At 40.8% G+C, this 17,603-nt stretch overlaps 1 protein-coding gene across 1 annotated transcript in view; it reads left to right on the forward strand.

Annotated features, from left to right (window-relative positions):
* wdr75 (WD repeat domain 75) overlaps positions 1-5,428 on the forward strand; it is a 33,012-nt gene extending 27,584 nt beyond the window's left edge. The window contains exons 20-21 of the mRNA XM_061918498.1: positions 2,924-3,015; positions 5,030-5,428. Of these exons, the coding sequence (XP_061774482.1) occupies positions 2,924-3,015; positions 5,030-5,246 (309 nt within the window). The 3' untranslated portion in view covers positions 5,247-5,428. The remainder of the gene's footprint in view (positions 1-2,923; positions 3,016-5,029) is intronic.
* Positions 5,429-17,603: the final 12,175 nt, after the last annotated feature.

Genomic DNA, 17,603 nt, shown 5'->3' on the forward strand with positions numbered 1-17,603 from the left:
CAGCATTTACCATGGAGAGTGTACTTCCTTCCAGCTGCTTCTCAGTTAAACACACCATCTGCAGCTTTTCCATATTTTCACGAATAAATGTCTGCCGTTCAGATATTACCATGTTTTCAGGACTATAGAGCGGTTTAAAAGCCGCACCCACTACATTTTTAAGAAATAATTATATTTCCTAGATTACCTGCACCGGGCTATAAACCGCAAATATATGTATTATAAAATGAGATATTTACACAGAAAGATTCTGTAAATGTTTATCTACATATCTTGTTTCCAAGTGGTGCCAGTAAAACGGCTGATCAGACAAAACAGAAGTCATCATCATGAACCCACTAGCTGCGGAAGCTAGCTCTCCAATCAGCGAAACAGACTCAATAACTCCACGGCGAAGTGTTGCTGAGTTTACTAAGAACATTTGTGAAACAAACGATACAAAAAGAATGCCTTTTGTAAGTTAATAATACTAACAGACACTTGTAAATGTGTTAGCATATTAGCTAATGCTGCCTGCTTGAATACATTACGATAACATGTATAAATGTCCTTGAAAACATTCCTACAGAAATCACAGACTTTTTAGTAAGTATGAATAGTTTCAAGTGTATTGTGAAACTTACAAACATTGCTTAAAGTAATGAATGAAGAATCCATATGAGTAGATACGGCATGGACGGTTAGAAGACGGAGCGGCACTTGTACTTCCGCTTCAAGGCACTAAGCAGAAGGAAATACTTTAAACTCGTCCAAAAAATGGTGCCACAGCACAACAAAACACATTTTCAGTGTCTTTGCTTGTTGTTGTTTTTTTTACTATTTGCTTTATGGCCGTCAGCCAAGAAATTCTGAAAATTGGCCTCACCATTTTATAAGCTTTTTTAAGAGGATCAAAGCATAGGAAAAAAGTAGCGGATTATGGTCCAGAATTTATGGTATTTTAACATTCTTGGCTGGCATTAGACTCATTCTGCTTAAGTATGGTGCAGACCAGCATTGCAACGCTCCAATTGCTACGGCATGTCATATTTTTTTATGTCTTTCTTTAATTCAATCAATATCATCCATCCACTGTCTAATCTGTATTGTAAAGTTCAAATTTGAATGACAATAAAAAGGAAGTCTAAATCTAATATAGAGCTCTAGCTATAAGATAACGCAAGGGAGTAAGAATAGATGTTCTTAACGGAGTCACTGGAATTTGCTATGCCAAATAATGGCTGGGATTTCTTTATTTTAAATGTTTGCTTGTAATTTAAAGCATAACAATTAGCTATTATCACAGAACACTTTTTGGTTGAGGTACTACCACAGATTACTTGAAGAATGAAAATATACTAATCCTGGTAATTGTGTGTGGTTTTGGATTGAGCACATCTTGAATTTAATCTTCTGTTCAGTTGGTTTGTAGAACAATGTGACAACATCTCATTTGGACAGCATTATTCTGCTGGTATTGAAACAGAATTGACATTACCATGGTTGTTTTTACAAATGTGAACATGCTACAGTATAATTTTACAGGTCAGTTCATGTGTTTTATGTTGTACGATTGTGCCAGGTAAAATTCTTAGTTTGTGAACCCGTTCTCAGACAATGCATTAAAAACTCTTCTGATTCTGATCATTTTATTGCCAGGGACTGCAGATGGAAATGAACTATTTAGCTATAATCTGGTGGAGAACATATGGGTGTTTGAGCTTAAAGGGTAACATTATCACAATTTCTGAATGGTTAAAACCAATAAAAATCAATTCCCAGTGGCTTATTTTATTTTTCGAAGTTTTTCTCAAAATTTTACCCATCACGCAATATCCCGAAAAACGGCTTCAAAGTGCCTGATTTACACCCATCGCTATATCCACCCATATTGTCCTGTGACGTCACTGCTTGAAGCCACCAGAAACAAACATGGCGGATTGCAGCGCCGTAAGCGATTCAACAGATTACGCATGTATTGAAACGGATGGTTGGAGTGTGGAGGCAGGTACCGAAAACGAAATTAAAGAAGAAACAGAAGCTTTTGAGCCATATCACGACAGACAGCGGCACGGGAGGAAGCGCGGACGAATTCAGCGATCGCCTTCTAACCAATGATTGGTATGTGTTTGTTTGGTATTAAACGTGGGTGGAGGGAAAGGCTGGATGCAAATGAGGCATAATGATGCAATATGTACATACAGCTAGCCTAAATAGGATGTTAGCATCGATTAGCTTGCAGTCATGCCTTGACCAAATATGTCTGATTAGCACACTCCACATAAGTCAATAACATCAACAAAACTATTCTTTGTGATTTCGTTGACTCTATCGTTGGAAATGCAACTGCTTTGAGTGTCGCAGGGTATCCACACATTCTTGCCATCTCTGTCGTAGCATAGCTGTCGTCGGTGAAGTGTGCAGAACAAACGAGGGACTTTCGCATCTTTTGACCACTGTTGCAACTTGAATCTGTCTCTGTTCGTGTTGTTACACCCTCCGACAACACACCGACGAGGCATGATGTCTCCAAGGTACCGGAAAACAGTCGAAAAAACGGCAAATAACAGAGCTGATTTGACTTGGTGTGTGTAATGTGTTTGAGAAAATGGCAGGTTGCTTCACGATGTGACGTCACGGGTGAAAGGTCATTGCTCCGACAGGCGAACAATTGAAAGGCGTTTAAATCGCCAAATTCACCCTTTTTGAGTCCGGAAATCGGTTAGAAAAACATATGGTCTTTTTTCTGCAACATCAAGGTATATATTGACGCTTACATAGGTCTGGTGATAATGTTCCCCTTTAATGTTTCTGTGCATTGTACTTTCAAATAAAGACTAAAATAGCATGTTTTGAAAATATATATTTTCTCTCGTGTGTCCATCCTAAATAATGATGTTAAAATGTTGCCTGACTATACTTTAACTCTTTTTATCGTTGACAGCTTCTGCAGACCCCAGCCCACGTCCTCCCCTCGACGCCTTTCCTCTGCTCCATGTTTGTACAGTCACTGCTCATCTCAATCTCTGACTCCAGGTCAGTTACCCTTTTGACTATGGTAAATGGGTTATACTTGTATATAGGGATGATGTTTGATAAGGAATTATCGAGTTCGAGCCTATTATCAAATCCTCTTATCTAGTCCAAATAGGTTGTGGTATATGGGGGAAAAAAAACAATATTTGGTTTAACAAAAGCTCACTTTTATTAAATAAGAAAAAAATGTAATCTAATAAATAAATAAATATTGACTGTTTCCCTCCTAATAAAATAAAATAAATAAATATTGACTGTTGTTCATGATATGAAACTGTGATGTATTATACTGTAAGTGTGTTCATGTTCCAAATAAACTAAAGAAATAAAGAAAGCACTAGTTTATTAGACAGACTTGCAAACTCTGTCATGGTGTAGATCACAAGATAAAGTTAACATTATCAGACACATACAAAAAGGCTCAAGTTAACGTTATCGTTATCCACTGACTATGCTTAGGTAATGTTAGTCTAGCTAACATTACTGCTGTCCTGGTTGACATAAGAGGTAACGTGACTACAAGTGAGCAGATATGGAAATTAAACGGCATCAGTTAATGTTAGTTACTCACCGGCGTCACCACCACTGTAGCTGGGACTTTGGCCGCTGCTTCTCCACGTGTCGAAGACGCGACACGGTTCTCAAACTTTCAGGTTATGCGCAGCCTGCTTCCTCGTTTTTTTTTTTTGTGAAATGAAGCCATGCCTTAGAGCGCTTTTTCCGGTCCATTTTTGCTGCTTTTCCTATCTGCGCCTAATGACTGAGCTACGTGATGTCATTTCTTGTAATGTCAAACGGGGCATTTCTTGTCGGAATGGGATTCGTTCCTAGTGACTCGAATAAAGAACCAACTCTTTTTCTTTACTATAGTGGTCTCGATAACGGATTCGAGTCCGAGGACTCCGTTCTTTTCTTATCGAACAACCGGGAAAACCGGTTTTGAGTATCATCTATACTTGTATAGCGCTTTTCTACCTTCAAGGTACTCAAAGCGCTTTGACACGATTTCCACATTCACTCATTCACACACTGATGGATGGATCTGCCATGCAAGGCCCTAACCACGACTCATCAGGAGCAAGGGTGAAGTGTCTTGCTCAATCCAATCCACTTTATTTATATAGCACATTTAAACAATAATAACGTGCTGCACAGCCATGTTAAAAACAATATTAAAAAAACAATATTATGCTCCACCAATGACTGAATAAAAACAAAAAATAGATAAATATAAAACCAATATAAAAAAAAAATATATATATAAAAACAAATATGATAAAAACTATTTTGAGGGGTAAAATCAATTAAAACAGTAAAATAGAAATCAAAGTGTATAAAAAACACTGAAGACCACACAACTCACATAGTGTTAAAAGCCAAAGAATAAAAGTGGGTCTTAAGACGAGACTTACAACACTCCACTGTGGAAGCAGTTTGAACATGGAGGGGCAGAGTGTTCCAGAGCTTAGGGCCGACCACAGAGAAGGCCCTGTCTCCCCTGGTCTTAAGTCTGGTCTTGGGCACCACGAGCTGGAACTGGCTCTCGGACCTCAGAGCGCGCGCAGGAATGTAAATTCAGATGAGGTCCGAGATATATTGAGGTGCCAGTCCATGTAAAGATTTAAAAGCAAACAGCAATGTTTTAAAATCAATTCTAAAATGAACAGGGAGCCAGTGCAAACTCTGAAGAATTGGGGACACAATGTACATAACGAGGATGGTAGAAGGTGGGGATTGAACCAGGAACCCTCAGGTTGCTTGCACGGCCACTCTTCCATCCGCGCCACGCCGTCCCCAGCCTTACAAATTCACTGCTTAGACACCTTTTAAATATTTTCTTTCCCTTGGAGAACTGAAAATAGACCAATTTATTTGTATTGCTTGGCCTTTCGTAGGAACGCGTATTCAATTTCACAATTTCATCCGAACCTGAGGCACATCACGTGGAAATACTTGTTTGTTACTGAAAATGTGCCGAGTCATGCTAACCCCTGGTTGTTTCCCATGCCCTCAGAGAAGAAAAGCATGCAGATGAGGAAATGGAAAGCGAGAAAGAGGAAGAGGACTCGGAGGAGGAAATGGAATCCGGAGTCTCGAGACCCAAGCAGGCGTCGGTGGAAGGTGAGGCAGCACAATCTGCAGCCCCCCCTCTAACAAGAGCACAGGCCAAAGAACTGAGGAGAGTGAAAAAACTTGACCACAGCTGGCTGAGCAGCATTCAGGACTGCTAACAACCATCAGACTGTCACTGCTGGACTTAATTATTCCCTTCCCAACATTTGGTTATCATTATTTGGACTGCGAACATGAAATTGTGCGAACTGAAAAACAGAAATGAGAACGTCACGTTGAGTATTTGTCATTTTTATTGATTTATTTTGCATTAAATATCATTTGTGTTGTTTTCATAGTAGCATGTTTTTACTTTTAAGACCAGGTACATGGATTGGAATTCCACTAAGTAAGTAGGTTATGTTCACACTGCATGGTCTTATGTACAATTTGTATTTTTTTGTCAACCCCGATCTTTTTAGTGGCTGTTCACATAAAAAAAAATGTGATTTCTAATGTGAATGCAATCTGACCCGTATGCGCACATAACGGCATGACGCTGCACGCAGTTTTTATGGAGGTAAACATGGCTTCCAGTCTTGTCGGTCTCAGTATTGGCGCATTTGTGGCAATTTCCAGTATTTTGTGCAATCAAAGTCAACATTTTCTGAACCGAATATTGCGCTCAGAAGATTAAGAATGAAGAGGACAAGTTTTTTTGCTCTTGCAGCTTAGCTTGAAGAGCGTTTCTGGGCGAGCTGTCAAAGACAGGAGTGGTGGAAGTTTCATGTGAATTCCGAAAACATTTTACTGTCACTCGTTTTCTGATCTGTTGCCAACTATTCTGGCGTCTATTCCGGCGAATAATTTTGATGACGTTCCGTAAGATGAATGAGTCCAGAGCGCAAGAGCGTACACATTGAGGATGCATTGCGTATAAATCCCATTTATTCTTACATACGAAACCGGCCCATGTCAGATGTGAACATTTCGGAATTGCACTGTTCACACAGGCGTGAAAAATCCGATACAAGTCGCATATGGGCCACAAAATCGGAATTGACCTGCAGTGTGCACAAGGCCTTTAGAAAGTGTCCATTTTTTTAACATTAATAACATGCACTTTTGAAAGTATACATTTGAAGCATACAACAAATGGGTGGTACTTAAAGAAGGAGGAATGTGAAAAGGAGATTCACACAAATTAGATGAATTTAGGGAGGTTCCAATTATGCTGACGATACTGATCATGATCATTCATCATATGTACGAACTATCCATCCATCCATTTCTACCGCTTATTCCCTTTCGAGGTTGCGGGGGGCGCTGGCGCCTATCTCAGCTACAATCGGGCGGAAGGCAGGGTACACCCTGGACAAGTCGCCACCTCATCGCAGGGCCAACACAGATAGACAGACAACATTCACACTCACATTCACACACTAGGGCCAATTTAGTGTTAACTACATTTTTCCATTTATTTTTGAGTGCTATTGAAGTATAACTATCACCACAATATTTACACTAGTTCATTTATTACATAAAATTATTTAACCAAAAAAAAAGTCTATAATTTACAAGTAAACAAAAGCAACAATGACTCCATTACTCATTTACATTTTAGCCCTTCTTTAAAGAATACTTAGCAATTATTTCCTAGAGTTATTCCAAAGTAGCTTAGCTATTAAATAAAATAAATAAATGGGTTGTACTTGTATAGCGCTTTTCTACCTTCAAGGTACTCAAAGCGCTTTGACACTACTTCCACATTTACCCATTCACACACACATTCACACACTGATGGAGGGAGCTGCCATGCAAGGCGCCAACCAGCACCCATCAGGAGCAAGGGTGAAGTGTCTTGCTCAGGACACAACGGACGTGACGAGGTTGGTACTAGGTGGGATTTGAACCAGGGACCCTCGGGTTGCGCACGGCCACTCTCCCCACTGCGCCACGCCGTCCCATTAGTATAATTGATTCATGCTTGCTGTCATTGTGTCAAGACTCGTCCACCTGTGATAATGTACATGATAATGATACGCAACAAAATGCAATTTTTGTCATACTGGAAGTGATTATTTAGGGCGGGGGTCTCAAACATGCGGCCCACGGGATGTTATTTTGCGGCCCGCACTTTGATATTACAATTTAATGTTGGTGCGGCCCGCGAGTTTAATATAAACGGCGCTTGACATCGTCATACTAGCCAACGTTCCGAATTTTCCCGGGAGTCCCCCTGAATTTCAGGGCATCCATTTTCTCGAAATCCCTGCCGATTTTTACCCAATCAACAGTATTCAGGGGGTGCCATAATGGCGCTGCCTTTAGCGCCCTCTACATCCTGTATAGACAGCGTGCAGGCCCAGTTATATTTTGCAAATGGCTGTGCTGTACGCTCGTGTGATATTGCAAGACATATTTGATCAACAGCTACACAGGTCACACTGAGGGTGGCCGTAAAAAAAACTTTAACACTGTTACAAATATGTGCCAGACTGTAAACCCGCACCAAACAAGAATGACAAACATACAGTTGTGATTAAAATTATTCAACCCTCACACATTTTTAGGTCTGGTGACTGTGAAGGCCACTCCAGAGTCTTCCAGCCCTTCTTCTGCAACCACTCTGATGTTGATTTGCAGGTATGCTTGGGATCGATGTCCTGTTGGAAGGTCCAACGTCTCCCAAGCCTCAGCTTTGTCACTGACTTCATGACATTTGCAGCTAATATATCCTGGTTGGAAATAGAATTCATAATGCCTTGAACGCGCTGGAGATTCCCGGTACCTGAGGCAGAGAAACAGCCCCAGAGCATGATTGACCCCCACCATGCTTAACAGTAGGCAAGGTGTTCTCTTTATAAGCTTCATTTTTTCTCCTCCAGACATAACGTTGATTCATAGGCACAAAGAGTTCCACTTTAGTCTCATCACTCCATAGAACAGTTTCCCAAAACCTTTGGGGTTTGTCCAGATGATTTTTGGCATACTGGAGTCTATTTTTCTTGTGCCTGGTAGTCAGAAGTGGGGTGCGCCTGGGAGTTCCGGCATGGAGGCCTTCATCTTGTAGTGCGCGCCTTATTGTCTGGGACGAAACCTGCGTTCCCCCTTCTGCAATGTCCTGTTGTAGTTTCTCAGCTGTTACCCGGGGGGTTTTCACCACTGTACGCTTCAAATACCGGACAGCATCCTCTTTCTACCACGCCCAGGTAGTGTTTCCACTGTGCCTTTAGCTTTAAACTTGCGAATTATGCTCCCAACTGCGTCTCTTGGAATGTGTAATATCTTTGCTATTTTCTTATATCCATATCCTTTCTTATGAAGAGAAATTACCTCCTCTCTTGACTTCTTTGACCACTCCCTGGATTTCAGCATGTTGCAAATACACCATTGACCATCTACAAGAAGCTGAGCGTCAGTCGTTTTCAATCAGTTTAATTGTTGCTCGTTATGGTTCTAATCACATCTACAGGTGTTTTCAACACCTGATTGAAAAGACCTTATTCAAATTCTGTTAAGAGTTATGATCTTCAAGGGGTTGAATAATTTTGTCAGTGAGATATTAAGAGAAATGACACTGGTATGTTACAAAATATAATGTTGTAATTCACGTTGCATTTGTCTATTTAATGCATCTTTATTTGATATGACTATAAACAAAATACGGAATAAATGTCCAACTTGCTAAAACACCAAAATTGTGTGGGGGTTGAATAATTTTGATCACAACTGTATTTTAGGAAAACATCTGCACCCTAACACAACATAAACGCAACATAATAAATACCCAGAATCCCATGCAGCCCTAACTCTTCCGGGCTACAATATACACATCCCCGCTGCCACCAACCCCCCATGTCCCCACCCTCCCTACTTGCGTCGATTGAGGTGGTGTATGTAGCCAGGGAGAGTTAGGGCTGCAAGGTGTTCTGGGTATTTGTTCTCTTGTGTTTAAGTTGTGTTAGGGTGCGGATATTCTCCCAAAATGTGTTTGTCATTCTTGTTTGGTGTGGGTTCACAGTGTGGCTCATATTTGTAACCGTGTTAAAGTTGTTAATGCGGTCACCCTCAGTGTGACCTGTATGGTTGTTGACTAAGTACGTCTTGCATCCACTAAGATTGTTCTGCATAAGTCTCCACACAACATGATACAAAGCTGTCACTATGGTTGTGTGATGTAAAAGTGTGCGCGAACGGTAGTCCTCTTATTGAGAGCACGCAAACCCCTAGGGGTACGTGAATATATGCCAAGGGACGGGTAAGATTTATTAAAAATAATCTAAATAATAGCAGCGATTCTTAAATAAATTTATTGGATAATACTTCAACAAAATATGAATGTAAGTTCATTAACTGTGAAAAGAAATACAACAAAGCAATGTTCAGTGTTGACAGTTAGATTTTTTGTGGACATGTTTCATAAATATTGATGTTAAAGATTTCTTTTTTTGTGAAGTGTTTAGAATTAAGTTTATGAATCCAGATGGATCTCTATTACAATCCCCAAAGAGGGCACTTTAAGTTGATGATTACTTCTATGTGTAGAAATCTTTATTTATAATTGAATTACTTGTTTTCAACAAGTTTTTTAGTTATATTTATATCTTTTTTTCCAAATAGTACAAGAAAGACCACTACAAATGAGCAATGTTTTGCACTGTTATACAATATAAATCAGAAACTGATGACATAGTGCTTCTTCATCTCTATTTTCCAACCAAAAATGCTTTGCTCTGATTAGGGGGTACTTTAATTAAAAAAATATACATCACTGAAAAAAGGTTGAGAACCACTGTTGTAGAGGACGTTAAAGGCAGTGGAGTCACGGCAGCCCTTAATAATGTCGGCCGGGTGAAAATTGGGACAAATTTGGGAAAACGGTTGCGCCGGTAGATTGTCGGGAGGTGCACTAAAATTCAGGAGTCTCCTGGAAAAATCGTGAGGGTTGGCAAGTATGTTGCTAGGGCGGGAAAACCATTCATAGAAGGTGAATTCATTAAAAAGTGCATGTTAGGCTCACCCAGTTTCTGCATCCAGTGGCCCCCTGGTAAATTGAGTTGGAGACCCGTGATTTAGGGGGATGGGGCAACACTGTTTGGAGACACAGCTGCTAGCCGCTTGGGGGACCAAAAAATAAACAGTGCCAGTGTGATTGGCATAAAAATTCATAAATTTGCAATGGCTAATTACATTTATTTAAATTGGGATTCATTTTAATTTGAGGAAAGTGACGTTTTAAAACCACCAGACCCAATTACCAGTGTTGCCATACATAACATTTTCTTTACAAGTATGGAATCACCAGAATCGGGGAATGTTCATTCAGTCGTAAAAAGCAGGGTTCACACCTTGGTGAGCTGTTGCGCCAAGTGGATTGACATGAATCATTTCTCCGACGCCAGAGATGTCAGTTGAAACAAAAGAGAGGGTTGTCAAACTTCGTCAAAAAAGTAAATCGTCACGCAATGTTGCAAAAGATGTTGATTGTTCAGTAGGCTCTGTCTAAAATCCGCACCAAGTACAAACACGGGAAGGCAATAAAAGGCAAGCATACTGGTAGACCAAGGAAAACATCGAAGCGCCAAGAGTCAGACAGAAAATGTGGTGGAAACTGTGGTCACCGTCAGACAGAACAGTATGAAACGGCCTGAAGGAAATGGAATTTAAATACGAAAAAGCCCAACGAAAACAGTCATTAACACCTGCACAGAAAAAAACTAGTTTACACTGGGTTAAGGAAAAGTAATCGTGGACTATGGATGACTGGATAAAAGTCATAATCTGTGAAGAATTGTGAATCTGCATTGGGCAAGGTGATGATACTGGAACTTTTGTTCGGTGCTTTTCCAATGAGATTTATGAAGACGACTGCCTGAAGAAACCATGCACAATTCCACAGTCTTTAGCTGTGTTTAAATTGCACTTTTTTTTTCAAAATATTTGGCCCATCCACCCATTTTCTATCCGCTTGTCCCTTTCTGGGTGGCGGTGGGTGCTGGGGCCAATCCTGGCTGCACACGGGCGGAAGGCGGTGTACACCCTGCACAAGTCGCCATCTTATTGCAGGGCCAACATTTAATAGTGATATTTCAATGAAGTACATTTGCGTCTTGTAGGTGTTTCCATGAAAGGGTGTTTTGCGTCATGAGGTGTAATTCTCGTAAAATCTCATCCCGCGAGACTCCACTTTGAGGAAGATATTGCAGTAACTACTGTTGCCGTGACGTCAATAGAAGACGAAGGCAGCGGGGGATCGCGCAAAGGCAACGTCCTTATGGCCCACATGACACTTGTTTGGGCGTGAGGGTCTCTCCAAACTTGTGGGTCAGTCTTTATTGCAGGGCAAGGAACCAGTGAGACAGCCCGGTGCGGCAGTGCCGCCTCGCTGGACCCCGGCTGACCGACCTGTTTACCTTATTTTTCCTACATTGGCGCCATGCCGGTTCTGTGTTTAGGTACCCTCTAAATGCGAAATAAGTGTTTCCATCATGCTTTTGCAAAACACTTCCAATATCGAAAAGTCTCAAAAAACCCCTGATGAGAGCGCCAACATTTAAAAACGATATTTGATAATTGTTGGGTTTTTTTGTAAAATATGGTTGTTTCTATTACCAGTTTCTTATTGCGATATTTAGGTTTTGCGCATTTCTCGGGGTAATGGAAACGCAGCCATTGATAACGTCAGGTAATGACACTGGGGACATGGTTGTCATTACCAAATTTTCTGGACCATAGGCGCACCGGATTATAAGGCGCACTGCCGATGACCGGGTCTATTTTCATACAAAAGGCACACCGGATTAAAAGGGTCATATTATTTTTTCCTGAATACAAAACACTTCCTTGTGGTCTACATAACATGTAATGGTGGTTCTTTGGTCAAAATGTTGCATTGATTAAGTTTTACAGACCATCTTCAAGCCGCTTTCTGACACTCGCTTCAGGATGCGCCGTTTTGTGGGCGGTCTTATTTATGTGGCTCACCTTCGACAGCGTCTTCTCCCCGTCATCTTTGTTGTAGCGGTGTAGCGTGCAAGGACGGGAGTGGAAGAAGTGTCAAAAGATGGAGATAACCGTTTTAATGACATTCAGACTTTACTTGAATCAATAACGGAGCAACATCTCATCCGTGGCTCACTAGTGCAACAACAACGCCGGAAATGTGTCCTGTGAAAACACGTTCAACCGGAACTTTAACAACTAGAGTTCCGTGGGTGCATTATGTAAACTCACTACACTGGTAGTATTAAGTGCTTCCATAGCGAGATATAAGTTAAAACTTTACGCTACTTTATAATAGAGAAGGCAACAGCAGAGGGTGAATGCCCCATAACAAGAAGAAGTTTATCGACTACGGTATCGACACAGACTACAGGTGCCGACCTTCGCAAATTTTCAAGACTTATGCAGATCTCCAATATACATCGGCAGGTACTAGAAGGTAAGAAAAGTTGGTTTTGCAAAAAGTTGTGAAACAAAACGCCGTAGAATATGTCTGTTAATGGGTGCCATTTTGCGGTCCTAATACACACACCATAGTACTTGAATCTCTGACTACGGTAGCCGTGATGGGCCGACAATCCATCAAGCGGTGCGGCTTCAAAGTCATGCTGTAACATTTTGACAGATTCTTTAGTGCCGTGTGTAATGTTCTTTATTTTCAATGGAACATTTAATGTTTTGATGTTGTTTACTGGCGTCATATTGCAGTCGACACGTATCTCTTATGTGTGACTGCCATCTACTGGTCACACTTATCATTACACTATGTACCAAATAAAATTACTTCGAGGTCGGTAAGCACAACCAGAATTAGAGGCACCGGGTTGTAAGGTGCACTGTCAATCTTTGAGAAAATGAAAGGATTTTAAATGCACCTTATAGTCAAAAACATACGGTACATCTTCAATAAATGCACAAGTTTACGTTGATTCAAAAACTTTTATTGTTCCATCAATGGAAAGGATGTTTGGGGATAACATCCTTTTTTTATGATGACAATGCATCTTGTCGATGGAGGTTCTCATTCATCCAGATCATTGTATTCTCAGGGCATTCAATCAATCGAAATTGGACTGTTTGGTTTGCGTTCGAGGATCTTGGGCCTCTCATCCAAATTGGCTTAATCAGTTCGTGCTCATTGACTCAGATTGCTCATATCTAGTCTTAGACTTGGATTCCAGTTGCGATCGTTGGCATGCTCTGAGAATAATGCATCTTGCCATAAACCAAAAATTGAACAAAGATGCATAGATCAATGTTATGGCCTGCAAATAGTACGGTTCTCAGTCCAATTAAACATCTGTGGTAGAAATTGAAGAAAAGGTCCACGGCAAGTCTCCAACCTGCAAAGCTGATTCAAGAACAGCAATCAAAGAAAATTGGATTGATTGAAACTTTTATTAGTACATTGCACAGTACATATTCCGTACAATTGACCACTAAATGGTAACACCCGAATACGTTTTTCAACTTGTTTAAGTCGGGCAAGGGGTGGAGCAAGACTGATGAAGTCCATCTGACCGCATCTAAAGTAAACCAGCGACACCTTAGTTACATAATTCACATAATGAACAACAAATTTTAACTGCTCAAACAGATGGGACTTAAAGGGGTGCCTTGAGGAACACCTCAGCTATGAAAAATCCCAAATTATGACCACATTGTTCTATGTTTAATAGCAAGGTTCAAAATGTCAACGCCAGGATCTGCTTATGTGTACACTGCTGTCCATGTCCTCTATGCAGCAGGAAGCTCACTACGGTTTTTAGGAATTTGCTCCGAAAGTGTTTGTCTCCCATGCTTTGAAGTGAACTTGTGGGGCCGGTATGGTGTCATTCCTGGGTCAGATTTGGCCCCCGGAGACCTCCAGTTGACCTATCGATCACTGATATAGAGCTGGTGCACATTCAGGTTTTCACCTAGGTGTTAGTTGTTTTCTAAGTAAAAAAAAAAATATGTGGTTTGACCACAGTCTAGATAAATGTCATCTACAATAGTGCAGGAGGTGACCCCCGTATGCAGAGACGGGAAGCAATGTTGAATTACAAAAAGCGAAAACATTTTGTGAGTCCAAAAAGTGTAACAAAAGGCGATGGGGCAGAAGTGCTCACGAGTGATGGGTCCGGCAACACCGATACATCGGCGCATGCGTCGAGCTCATAGAGCCCAATCCTGTGTCAGTGCGCGTACCGCTTTTAGAAAGTTTCGTGACCGATCATGAGCTGTTTTGGTCACGTGACCGATACGCAAACTGTGTCGCACTGGCACCTGCGCGCCAACCTGTGTTTATAACGAAGTGCATTTGTCAACGAGATGTTGCTGCCAACAGAATCGCCGCACTTCTGTCGTAATTTATTTGTCATTTATCGTCGTCGGAGATCTTGGAGCAGGCTCAGGCAAAAAAAAAAAGATTTCTGCCGTGTGGGAATATTTTGATCTCATATCGGAAAAAAGGTATTTGTGTTCATTTCCTTGTCGTTCATCCTGTTTTCTCAAAGTTTCTACTCGATCTGTTAGTAGGGCTGTAATGGTACATGTATTTGTATTGAACCGTTTCGGTACGGGGGTTTTCTCTAAGCTAAAGTCTTAACAAGCTGCTTTGCTTCTTCTGCCTCATCGCCCAGCATTGTCCCACCCACACAACCATCTGGTTACATTAAAAAGCGGTAACAGCTAATCCCTTTGATAGCTCAGTTTGTATAATGGAGGATTATTATTGCTTTTTCTCCTTAGGGCAGTGATCCCCAACCCCTTTAACTTGGACACATACATCTTTACCTTTGGCCATTAAAAGCCAGTAATTTCCAGGAGTTATCTCACCTTCTGAGTAGCCTCTGATTTACTAACGGTTTCCAATGTAAAAATGTGTAGAATAAATATTACATTTCAACATTTCTGTCAACGAAGATTTGCTTCAACTTGCGGCATATAGACACTTACGTCATGTGTTGCCTTCATTATAAGACTTATATAAGACTTTTAATTTTTTGCGGCTCCAGACAGATTAGTTTTTTGTAATTTCGGTCCAATATGGCTCTTTCAACATTTTGGGTCGCCGACCCCTGTCCTAGGGGGTGAACAAGGGAAGGGGTCAAACACAGAGGACAAATCACCATACCTAGTGTGTGTGTGACAATCATTGGTACTTTAACTTTAAAGGCCTACTGAAATGAGATTTTCTTATTCAAACGGGGATAGCAGGTCCATTCTATGTGTCATACTTGATCATTGCCATATTTTGCTGAAAGGATTTAGTAGAGAACATCGACGATAAAGTTTGCAGCTTTTGGTCGCTAACAGAAAAGCCTTGCCTGTACCGGAAGTCGCAGACGATGACGTCACAAGGGTGAGGGCTCCTCACATCCTCACATTGTTTTTAATGGGAGCCTCCAACAAAAAGTGCTATTCGGACCGAGAAAACGAAAAATTCCCCATTAATTTGAGCGAGGATGAAAGATTTGTGTTTGAGGATATTGATAGCGACGGACTAGAAAAAAAAAAAAATTAAGTCAAAAAAAAATATGCGATTGCATTAGGACAGATTCCGATATTTTTAGACACATTTACTGGGACAATTCTGGGAAATCCCTTATCTGTCTATTGTGTTGCTAGTGTTTTAGTGAGTTTAATAGTACCTGATATTCGGAGGGGTGTGTCCATGGGTGTCTTGAGGCCAGTGTCTGATGGAAGTCGACGGCAGCTGTGTGGACGGCAAAAAGTTCAGCTGACCTCCGGTAAGTGGCGACTTTTTACCACAATTTTCTCACCGAAAACTGCTGGTTGACGTTTGGCCGGGATCCATGTTCGCTTGATCGCTCTGATCCATAGTAAAGTTTCACCTCCGGGAATTTTAAACAAGGAATCACCGTGTGTTTGTGTGGCTAAAGGCTAAAGCTTCCCAATTCCATCTTTTTACTTTGACTTCTCCATTATTAATTGAACAAATTGCAAAACATTCAGCAACACAGATGTCCAAAATACTGTGTAATTGCGCGATGAAAAGAGACAACTTTTAGCTGTGTGTGTGCGCAGCGCTAATATTTCCTTACAGTCCGCGACGTCACGCGTACACGTCACCTTTCGCAACGTTTTCAACAAGAAACTCCCGGGAAATTTAAAATTGCAATTACGTGTCACCTTTCGCAACGTTTTCAACAAGAAACTCCCGGGAAATTTAAAATTGCAATTTAGTAAACTAAAAAGGCCGTATTGGCATGAGTTGCAATGTTAATATTTCATCATTGATATATAAACTATCAGACTGCGTAGTCTGTAGTAGTGGGTCTCAGTAGGCCTTTAAACTTAAACTTAACACACTGAAGCTGGTAAAATTAGCAATTGAGGTCAATTCTAAACGTTTTTGAAGATAACATTTCAGTGAGTAGGGAGTTTTAGAAGATTGCATTTTGTTCCCACAGTCCTACTTGAATGAGTAGTTTCCATTTCTTTACATTTGCCGGTGCTTCAGCTGGCAGTAGAAATAATATGACTGAACATGTTGTCTGCATTCAAGTCAAGTTTTATGGTCACTGCTTTTGTCAGGTGATACCACTGGGTCAACGTATATTTCCTTATCAAGTATGGCTGTTTATGTGCTACTTTTACTGGGACTGTAAAATAGATCCCTTAAAGATGGAAGGCAGAATGGGATTTTTTTTTACATTTGTCATTAAATGGAATTTATTGTTATCAAACATGAGACCATCACGAAAATACAGGTGGCTACTCTGTTATGTGCCATTGAAATACAATGTAAACAATTATATGTTAAAAATAAATACCAGTGTGAACAGCAGTGCAACAGTGCAAAACGTTGTGACCTATTAGGACGATTTAATATCTTAATGGCCCATGGGTAAAAACTGTTTGTCCTGCTCTTGTGTGACTGAAATCACTTCCCTGATGGCAGCAGGTTGAATAAGTGCTGCGGGGTGGGAGGTGTCTGCCAGGATTTTCTTTGCCCTGCCAAGGCAGCGAGATTGAGCAATGTATTCTACATTTAAAAAATATGTAGAATAAATAAAATTTAAAAAAAAAAAGGCAATTGCATTGAGAGTGATTCAGATGTTTTTAGACACATTTACTAGGATAATTCTGGGAAATCCCTTATCTTTCTATTGTGTTGCTAGTGTTTTAGTGAGTTTAACAGTACCTGATAGTCGGAGGGGTGTGTCCACGGGTGTGTTGAAGCCAGTCTCTGAGAGAAGTCACGGCAGCTGTATGGACGGCGCAAGCTCCGCCGATCTCTGGTAAGTGGCGACTTTTTACCACAATTTTCTCACCGAAACCTGCCGGTTGACAAGTGGTCGGGATCCATGTTCGCTTTACCGCTCTGATGCATAGTAAAGCTTCACCTCCGGGAATTTTAAACAAGGAAACACTGTGTGTTTGTGTGGCTAAAGGCTAAAGCTTCCCACCTCCATCTTTCTACTTTGACTTCTCCATTATTAATTGAGCAAATTGCAAAAGATTCAGCAACACAGATGTCCAGAATACTGTGTAATTGCGCGATGAAAAGAGACACCTTTTAG

The sequence above is a fragment of the Nerophis ophidion genome, linkage group LG13, assembly GCF_033978795.1.
Source record: "Nerophis ophidion isolate RoL-2023_Sa linkage group LG13, RoL_Noph_v1.0, whole genome shotgun sequence".
In the NCBI taxonomy this organism is placed as follows: Eukaryota; Metazoa; Chordata; class Actinopteri; order Syngnathiformes; family Syngnathidae; genus Nerophis; species Nerophis ophidion.